Source organism: Lissotriton vulgaris, chromosome 12, assembly GCF_964263255.1.
Source record: "Lissotriton vulgaris chromosome 12, aLisVul1.2, whole genome shotgun sequence".
Taxonomy (NCBI): domain Eukaryota; kingdom Metazoa; phylum Chordata; class Amphibia; order Caudata; family Salamandridae; genus Lissotriton; species Lissotriton vulgaris.
In genome coordinates this window covers 119,840,816-119,851,665 of record NC_141700.1, presented here as the reverse complement: position 1 = coordinate 119,851,665, position 10,850 = coordinate 119,840,816, and the positions used below count along the sequence as shown (strand labels likewise).

Here is a 10,850-nt window from a genome sequence, read left to right as displayed (position 1 = left end):
TTATTTTACTTTGTCTTGCAAGATGTTCCAATAATACAAATAATTGTGCATTTTCTGCTCTTCAAAACTTGCCCAAAAAAATGTCAAACTTGTGAAAAGAAATTGAGAGTATAAAGGGGACTCAATACAAAAAGGTATTTCTAGAATGTAATCTCTCTGAACATTGCCTCGTTTAAGCGGGGAACTGAAACACCCCACCTTGACTCTCCAGAAAGTGGATGGTTCTACACTACTGCTCTTAAGATTTACAGTTTCTGAAGCACACGCAATTATTTAGAATGTAATAGTACAATAGCATAAAGAGAAAACATTTTTTGTGTTCTTGGGCTTGTCCAATCCTTTTATTTTTCAAATATACTTTTAAGCCCTGAGGAATTCGTGGGGTTACACCCGTATACGATGAAACTTGTTGATATAAGGGAGTGAAAGACTTTGAAAAATAAAAGGACTGGACAAGCCCAAGAACACGAAAAAAATGTTATTCTCTTTATGCTATTGTACTATTACATTCTAAATAATTGTGTGTGCTTCAGAAACTGTAAAGTGTATGTTCAATCTTTTGATTGAGATATTAGGAGGAACTGGGTGAATATTCTCCTCTTCTGAATGCACAGCAGGACATATGTAATTTGCTTTATATTTTGTGTGAATTTGTATGAGCGCCTGAGGTCTCTATCTCACCCATCTTTGGTTACTGCTCTTAAGAGCCTAGATTGAAAGACTGCAGCTAATCAGTACGGAGGGTCAATTTCTCAAAGGTTAGCGGGCATACATTTCTCACAATGACCTACGCCTGGCCATTTTTAAACAGGTTACAACCTTCATAGTTACTTGATGTAATGATGTAATCAACTCAAGGATTTCTGCCCAACATTTTCCTGTAACTCATCAGAACAACTGCTGTTGTCCTAGTTTGTCTTCAATTGCAAACTTCTAGAAATAGATGCAACCAGCCAGCTGTACTGCATGATTGAATGAAACATGCTGGTTAAATCACTGAAACCAGGATGCACACTTGTTTGAGGCACTGATTCTGGGGTCGACTCATTGAAAGTCACTAATCATAGTTGGCATAGCTAAACCTCTAATGAGTGTCACTCTCCGCAAAGACAAGATTGTTCTGAATTAAAGAACATGTAAAACCTGTTGCTTTTCCAGAAAATGATGCAGGACCACCATTTTCAATCAAATATGCACTTTTGACTGCAGGGGGGAAGTATAGGGATGATTCAGGACTAGATTAACCCAATAACAGGAATCCCTTCAGAAGCCTCAAGCATGATCACGTGTGTAACTCTCTTGCTCTACTTCATTGCACTTCCTGAGCACAGCTGCAAGAGTAATGCATTCCACTACTCGTCATGTATGACACCCAATGTTAATAATGACCATTGACTAATGCATGCATTATCAATAAGACAACCAATTCTCTTTTTTCAGGATTGACCTCTTGGACGGCTTGCGCTTCTTTGTTTTTTTTTATAAACTCAACCTGAGGTGTTGTGCTTTTGCATTGTGCACTAATTTAATCTCACAGTGCACTTTTATCTTGCCAGTGCTCTCCATCCAGCCAAATCTTTGATGTCCTCTAATACACCCCTCAGAGTAGTTTTAGAAGGACGTATTGTTCCATAAATATGAAGTCCTTCCTTCACTTTCACACATCTCTGACATTTAATTTGACCTCTACATATATGCACTATTGACTAATGAAACTGTGATTGTCAAATACCTCTTCAGGTAAGTATGGACAGGGTGAAGATAATAGTCCATTTAAGCATTTAAAACTGATATTCCAGATAAATCTTAAATTTGCCAATCATCCATCTTTCTGATTAATGAATACAGGGGCGCCCTTTAATACTTAGATGACGGTCCACGACTGTAGGTTTCTGTTCTAACAGCTCAGGCTGGTCCTTTGTCAATAAGAGAAAGACCATTATTTGTGTTGGTTAGCTTATGAAGACATCTTGCAGCAACCTGTAGGTTTTAAACCTCTATCAAACTAATTTAAAATAGGGAAGCTTCTGAGGGCAAACATCAGTGATACTTTTTCATCTGTCTGTCTTCAGCAATGATTTCTGATGTGTCAGCTAATTGAAACACTTTTATTATAACTATTTATTACAAGGAAAGGGAGGGTAAAGGAGGCTCTCTGAGGGTTTAACGCTGCCCTCAAAATAGAGATTACAGGACAAATCCCTTCAGTCCTGTATAAGCAAACAACTAAACTTAGACTGTATTTGAGGTCAATCTAATGGTTAAATATGAATCTTAATAGTCAAGAATTCTTAAGTCAAGTAGAAAAATATATTAATTTCAGAAATTCTTCTAAGGCCTATGAAGAATTTCTGAAATTAATGAATCTTCCTCCTTGATTTAAGATTTTTGGTTATATTTAATCATTAGATTGACCTCAAATACAGTCTAAGTTTACTTGTATTATAACCACTGCTCTGCAGATGTAGAGAGCAGAAATGTGCTGGTTTGCTGTGTGTGTCATAGACAGCTGCAATAATGTAACCACAAAAGATAAATATAATATCCCCTGAATGTTGGTATAAAAACAGGCTATTGCTGCCGATGGGTGCTGCTATGATTTCCAGATATATATTCACTGTGGACACTAAACAGATCTACAGAGATGCAATTCCCTAAAAAAGAGTGGGGCTTTGTGCTTTACTTATGCGGAGTACAATTTCAGATTTGTATTGGTAGTTTGGTGCATTTACTGCAGGGATTTGTACACAAACAACATGTCAAATACAGATGAGGCCTATGCAGTCTTTAACACTTCTACAACCATTTAAAGATGTTTTAAGTTTAATGAGTATTTGTAGTTACATTTCAGATATTGTACATATTCCTAACGGATATTGACAGTTTTAAAAGTTATAACACTTATTATTAATTAATAAGAAGGTCAAATAAAATAGGCTTCCATTTTGGATCTTAAACAATTAATATTATTTGTATTTCTACAGTGCTGCAAAAAGATGAAATGGAAAGGAGGGGAGCCATTTGCCTTACAAGCACCTGAACAGTTGAAAAAGCCATATAGTTTCACCAATTTTGCAAAAGCAAGCAAAGTACCACAGGCCAGGATGCAGATTCAGACCAGGTGGCTGAGATGGTTTCAATCACCCATTAAAGGACGTAATTGGTTGGAACAGAGAAATCCCTATAAATACCTGTTATAACTTTCTCATAAAATCATTTTCACAAACACAGAGAACAAGACTTATTTCTTAGTTATGTGCTCTTTATTTTCAATGAGACACACTGGTAAATACTGTACTGTGTTAACTTCCAAAAGAATAAGAATAATTTTTATTTTAAGAAGCTGAAAAATGCCATCTATATTTACAAAGAATATTAACATATATGAAAATGCAAAGAAACATGAAAAATACAGTTTCAATATATACAATCTAAGCTTTCCAAACATTCACAAACAATAAATAACATTTTATGAAGTCATCTGTATTTGTAACAGTCTTCAAAATATTCAAGTTTCTTGGTACAAGCAAAACATGGTTGCAATGTGATTATTAAATCTATTCCTCATCAATAACATGTTGCATTTTTATTTCAAATTCAATAGTTTTATAAACCACGTTGTGCAACAACCTTTCCATTAATGAAGCAACATATTACTTGCAACCTTCTATCTTCAAGTTATGTTTACAGCCTGCCAACCATATCAGCAAGTCTAGCGACGTGAAGCTGCGAGAGATTAACCAGTGTTTCACTTGGTCCATGCATGCTCTTTTTTGTAGGCCGCAATGCAAAACAACCATCCCTGCTATATGATTTTTCATATATAATGAATAATGTTTTTGTGTTCCCCTTAAATGTAGATCAAAACATAATATTCAAATTGGTTGGTGAATCTGAGAGAGGCTACCTAAAAGTCAATTATGGCCTGTATCCTAACTTTTGCCCAATAATTTCTGCTCACTATGCGACTGGTTACGGAGAGTGTCTGTGGGAATGTTTATTAATAGAGGGCAGGCCTTTAGGAGTGAGTGTGGCAAACCTGTGTTTGCTTTGTGTGAAAAAAAATGATTTAGAAAACACAGGCAGGACAGAAAGTTAAGACAGTCTTAAAAGAATAAATGTCTCAGTAAAGTGGCGGTGATTCAATCTTAAAAATCTTCCATTAACAGGAACACCATCAATTTGGAAAACACGAAGAGTGATTTATAGGTTTTCCATACCCAAATATTTAAGACACAGTAAGTTCTAATTCTTTAATAGCAGTCACTGCAATATTGGAGCAGAAATGAAATGGAACACACTAATTTTGTACAAAAACAGTTACATATTATTTTATTTCATATCGATGTTCTGGGAGGCAGAAGTTAGACATTTTCCAGTTTGATACACAAGAATTTAACAAGTATGTAATGTAGGAATTTAGGTCCTTTTTCAATTACCACAATGTTTTCTCAGTCTATATAGCATATGTATGTTTACATATTCCAGCTTTTCTGTTGTAAAATGCTTCAACTAGCTTAAGCCTATGCATTTCTTTCCAGGTCTTATTAAATATACTTTCCAGTATTTCGGCCAGAACATTTAACAGTGCACTAGAGCAATAGATATGATTTGCAATGAAATACTGATCTGCAGCAGTAGGAAAACTGGCTATTCCTAAAGAATGTGACACCCCCATGCCCAGTTTCATTGAATCTAAGCCTAATGTCCATAGAGCCAAAGACTCTAGGGTTTGAACAATAAACTTTGACCAGGGACACTATGACAGGGCTGCCATGTGTGTCAGTGAGAGCATGGTCTTTGGTGGATATATGAACATGTATGTGTATATATGAATGGGTATATGTATATGGGTGAATGAGAGTCTGTGTTGTATGTGCTGTGGCAGAGGGAAGACCTTTCACTATATGTGGCACTATTACATGTAGAACACAACCACTGTTTTAAATGGGAGAAATGTACAGTGCAGAAAAATATTCTGCAAAAAAGGTTCATAATATTAAACATTTTTCTGAACTTTAAATGTTTCCCACTTACAAAATGGCAATATTTGTCAGCTATAAATATGACACAATGTCAACCAGTCACTGGGAACAAGATCCCTGCTGTGTGAAAATGTCACACTTTGAAATGGGAGAACATTATAGTGAAGAATTAACTTTATGTTTGTATGAATTTCATAAAACTCATCATTTAACTTTTCTCCCATTCCAAAGTGTGACATTTACAAACAGCATGCAGCGTGCACCCAGTGGCCTGTGGACACACTGCCATGTTTATAACAGACAAATACCACTATTTGTTTAAATAGGAGGAATTTAAAGTGAAGAAACATGCTTCATAAAATATTAAGACGTAATTGGCATTATTGAAAGTGGAGAAACACATTGACTCAATGTTTCATAGAAGCATTTTTATCCACTTAAAATTTCTCCCATTTAAAAAAAATGACAGTATTTGTCAGTTATAAATATATGACAGTGTCTACTGGGCATTGGGAGCAAAAGGCCTGCTGTTTGTAAATGCAACAATGAAATGTGATAAAATTCAAATGAAAAGTTGACTTAATCTTAAAGTTAACTCTTCATTTAAATGTTCTCCCATTTAAAAACATTCAGAAACATCATTTTGTTCTCATTCTCCAATATTGAGTAGACAATGATTATTTAAGAGTTAAATACCTCAGTGATTCGGTTCTTCACTTCTGTGCCCTGGGTCTTAAGTCAAACGCCAGCACTGCTCATTATCAGGCCCTGCTATCTGCAGCCTAAAGATAATAATGTAAAATAACAAAAGCCTTCCCTTAACTTTAAAAGGGAAACGTGACCCTGTGTATATTTAAAAATTAACTTAAGTTCGTGAGCTACTCCTAAGGTGTCTGTGAGTTACTGGTAGCTCGTGATTAACTGGTTGGAGGCGCTTGACCTAGATGTTTGGTGGAGCTGCTATGGTTAAACTACAACGTCATAAGGGTAACCTTGTTTCAGGAGTGGAGAATCCATGCTGGCCTTCAGAATACCTATATGAGGTACCATTTAAATATGGTGTCCCTAAATGGAGATTAATTGCATAGTCAATGGCTATCCTCAAAATGTGTCAAAGGCCCTGTCCTTCTGGAGCACTGTTGGGTATCCTTGTCTCAAGCTCTGTGGAAAATAGGTGCACCTATTTATTCCAGGAGGTTGCTGGGAGGTGTGTTGCAGGGTACAGAGGGTAGCAGCCTTGAAGGAGAGACTATTGGCCACTTCTGTGAACTGTGTGAACACATGGAATCACAGAATGTTTAGGCAGGAACTGTGAAAAATATAAATCTGTCATAAACATTCAGCATTATTTTATACACAAATAGAAAAACTGAGCCACCAAGGCCACTGAATAAGCAGCTGCACAGAGATCAGGAAGGTGTGGATACAGAGCTGAGGGCCATATAGAACATTACGTTTCTGTGTTTTTGCGTATTTCTATATTTCAGCTTCCAGTTTTACCACTGCTTTACTTTAATCACCTTAACATTTATATGTCCTACAATTTTCTTACAACAGTGGCAAATGCGAACAAGGAAAACAATAGCATCCTTTTCCAGGGTTGTTCTTTTTTGCAAGATAGTGACCGTACCCTCATCCATGGTCAGTTGTAAAGCAATGTTAGTGGTTATTGAGCACTGCATTATGGGTTGGGAATATAAGGTCTAACTACAGTAAAGTAGTTCCATGTGTCTAGATGAAGGGCAAAATGTCACTTTGCCTAGAGTTGGAAAACCCTTTGCAATAGCCCAGATTATATCTGTATGCTGCTTCAATCACTGGCTCGGAATTGTGAGATATGGTTTTATTTAGAAGGTCATGTCCAAAATCAATAGAGCATAGAGCTAAGTCTGATGCACCATTTCCTTACTTAAACATGTGGCAATAACTACATGGCTGTAGCATAAGATTACATTTTGCACTTCGAACAAAATCACGGTGGACCAAGACATCAAAAGAGTAAACCACATGTGAGATGCAAAATGAGTATGTCATTAAAGATATGTGCTCAACTCATGAGTACATAACAAATTAATGATGCACAAGTATTTCTGTTATTGAATAATATGCACTATACAAAAATGGTTTTGAGCTCTTACCCTTGCTCTAATGATAGGGGAATATATATCCAGTTAAGATTCAAAAATATATGCTTATGTTAATAACTGCTGGACACTACGACTTCTATTCGGTTTCTAAATCTGATCTTATATCGTCTCAAATGATTGGCTGAAATAAATAGAATTAAATATGATGTTTAACACCCAAGATCATTCTACTGTAAAGTGGTACATCAAAATGAGAACATCGATTATTCAGGCACCGAAAATATATGAATAAGTCATGTGATTATGTACTTCTTGAACCAGCTGAGATGGGTAACTGTTTTGCCAACAGGCAATACTGGTATCAAGCTTTGTGTGTGCTTGGTCAGTAACATCAAACTCCTTCTTGATTCTGAAAGTTGAAATTGTTTTTTAAATATTGAAGGTCTATTTCTTAAACAGCAACATGTCTTCTTCCATACACCTTCTCCACTGCTCTGCAGCAGCTCTGTATTTGCAATTCGAAATCTACAACACAAAATGAAAAGCATGTGTGAATTCCAGCAAAAGTATGCATAAATAACATGAAAGGTAAGAAACACATCAGTAGATACAATTGATATATTTTCCCAATCATAACACTTTCATTGCACTCCACTAATCCCCCAACTTCTGAATACACATCAGTGGTAAACAGTTGCATTGTCTAGTAGCTGTAAAAAGACTGACTGTTCAAGCAATAAAGTTATGTTACATTTATGTTATTATTACATATTGTAAAAGTAGAAAATACTAGAAAATTGGAAGTTTCACTAAAAGATAGCTTTTAGTCATGGAAAATCCTCTTCAAAAGAACACTGGTACCAGTCATTAGCAAAAGTTCTCGAAAAAGAATAGACTCAAGCAAATAGCTCATCAAGTTCATAACCCTTATTCCAGATCATTACCCCATTTCCTACATCTAGGAAACTGGGCCAGTAAAAGAATGCAGAAAAGGCAATATGATGCGCAAAAATGGTCGTAGAGACAGTTTTCCCACATTAGAAAGTAAAAATTAGAAGAGGCAAAACAGGGCATAAAGACAGATCCAATACTGTGCACCAACTGGGGGATTTCCATGCCAGACGCTACAACTGAACTTAAAATGAGACCGTCTGCGTAACATCACAATTTCAGCATATCATCAAAGAGAGATACAGATGAATACAATGAACTTCCATAAAAAAGTATGTGTTACTGTGGCATGTCTGTGCTGGATTATCTGCACTTTCCACCAAAAAAGTGATGTAATTAGCTGTATGCTGAATTTCTGATCCGTTCAGCGTAGGTCACAGAAGGCCCAATTTCCAGCATATCCACATAAGATAAACTTTCACAAAAGGAACCTAAATAAAACTCCAGGTTCCTAGCACAGGCATTTTATTAGGATGTCCAAACTGGAGTGAGGGGATCTCGGAGCCAACCAGACGGAAAAGTGGATCCTTGTAGTATTGTACGAGTTAAGCATTGACAATATGAGAGCCACTCAAGAATTTAGTTTGAAGGAAAGGAATGAAGGCAGGGAAAGGGAATATCTTTGTATCACTGGCTTATAAATTGTACAATAACATAATGAAGATGATGGGTTTCATCAAAGGAAGTGGTATAAATGGAAAAATGAGCGAACCTTGTTGCACAGACAAAGGAAGTTAGTAGTGATGGTTAAGAATGCCAAGGATACCAAGAAGTGATGGTGGTGAGCAGAAAAGGAAGTGAACTCTTGCAGTGTCTTGCCCTCCATGCTTTAGGAGAAACCCTGGACATATTGCACAGCTTGCCTACTTGAAGAAGCCCCAAGTTGAGAAGTACATTGAATGTTTGAAATGGAATTGTCATGAATGTTACACCTTTGTTGGTGTCCCTCCCATTATCAAAGGCGTCTCCCATTGCCGTTACATGGGGGCACCTATTTTGTCTTACCCATACCAACAACTATGAAAAACTCTGACCAATTAGTGGGGATTCATATTCATAAGCACCATATGCTTGCACAAAAATCTATGGTTATGATTGTTCGAGCCAGGGTATCTCATTTTCAGGCCCTGACGCCCATGAATGTCATAATGTACACAATATTTTAACAATCAGCCATATGGTCCTTTATTGCAACATTGTCTAAAGAGCTCACCATAGAGACTTAAAGCCACAAAAAGCAATCATAACTAGATATTCTGGAAAATGATTTATAAAAGTGGAATAATGTTGCAATATTTTTTTAAGTAACTATAATGCAGATCTGTGATTTTAATATGTTTTTTTAATCTTTGTTAATATTTGAGAGTGGAAACATGAGGTCTTCTCCTCGTTGTTTTTTTTACATACAAATTCATCTAGCAAGGTCAACAATGTGCCAATAGCTTTCTAATGGCTTTGAATTAGAAGTATGCAATGAAGTAGCACATTAAAATGTACTATTTGGGTCATTTCAAGGAAGCAGCTGTAATTTCCTCATGTATTTAGAAAGGAAGTTCGAAACTGAACTTCATAGAAGAGATGGGAAGTGCCTGGCCCATCTTACAGGGTGCAGTCTGACTAGAATTAGGCACAAGATTTATTGCAGTCATATAATAAAGCCTTTGCACTAAGGCAGTTTGGAGTACGTAAAGTACTAGTACTACTTTTGTACACTCTCTTACATGCTTTTGTGATTTGGGTCAGAAACATCTTAAATGCCAATAAAAGGTAAATATTTATTGGAATATTCTGATACAGTTACCACAAAAAGAAAGCACTGTGCCCTTGTTGCAACTTCACTAATAGGGGTTAGATGTTTTAAGTCCGATTCACGAAAGCATGTAAGAGTACGCAAAACATTACTCCTGTAGTACTTTTTTCCCCTCCTCGTAAATGCTACATTGATTTGGCCCCAGATTTTTGTTATGATGCTAGATGGAACTTAGCTCTGCTCGTTCTGTTAAGTCTTAGCTCTTAAAATGTATTAAGAGGTGCTGTAGTGTGTTGTGCATCAACTCCTAATTACTTTTACTCTTAGGGTATATTTAGTGAAATCCACGGTCTACAACCCTGAATTCCTAAGACTCGGACCCCTTATTCGAAAATGTTTTATTCTATTCAGTATAAAATTGTGAGTCGTCCCTAGGTGTTTAAGGGTGTTCTAGGTTTTGATGGGATCTGCAGTCTCACCACAATAGGCTGGAGGATAGTGAAGGCTCTAAAAACTTGGTCTTGGCATCTACTAGGAGCCAAATTAGCACTTAAAAGGCCGACTTAATGTGGTTACAAATCCTCAGACTCTATCACAGCCTAGCAACCTGATTTTACGGGAGATTATGTGGCCTTATGGCTAGAGGGGTCTACCTTGAAGCTGGGGAACTGGGTTTGAGTCTTCGAAGGGAAGCTCAATATCTTGTGATTCTGGGCAAATCACTTAATCTCCCCGAGCCTAAAAAAATTAATGTGTCCGGAGATAACGCAACTGTGCTGGAGTAAAGTGCTCTGACACCTTTGGGTTGAGTATGTGCTATATAAAACTCCCCCACCCCCAAAATGTGGAGCCTTTTCATATTGGCAATGAGATTTGAAGAGCATACTGTGCACACTGTTGCAGGTACTACAAAGATCTTGTCAAAAGATTCAAAATATTTGAACAATTCCAGCAAAGTCATTTAAAGTACCTTCCTTTGTCACAAACAAAGAATGTTTGTTGACAACTACTCCTTTCTGTGGGTTTTTTAACAGCAAAACTAAACAAAGTGAAATATTTCACATTGATATTTATAGA

At 36.6% G+C, this 10,850-nt stretch overlaps 1 protein-coding gene across 1 annotated transcript in view; it reads right to left on the bottom strand.

Moving 5' to 3' along the window:
- Nucleotides 1-3,244: 3,244 nt before the first annotated feature.
- LPL (lipoprotein lipase) overlaps nucleotides 3,245-10,850 on the bottom strand; it is a 77,259-nt gene continuing 69,653 nt past the window's right edge. The window contains exon 10 of the mRNA XM_086947471.1: nucleotides 3,245-7,597. Coding sequence (XP_086803597.1) covers nucleotide 7,597 — 1 coding nt within the window. The 3' untranslated portion in view covers nucleotides 3,245-7,596. The remainder of the gene's footprint in view (nucleotides 7,598-10,850) is intronic.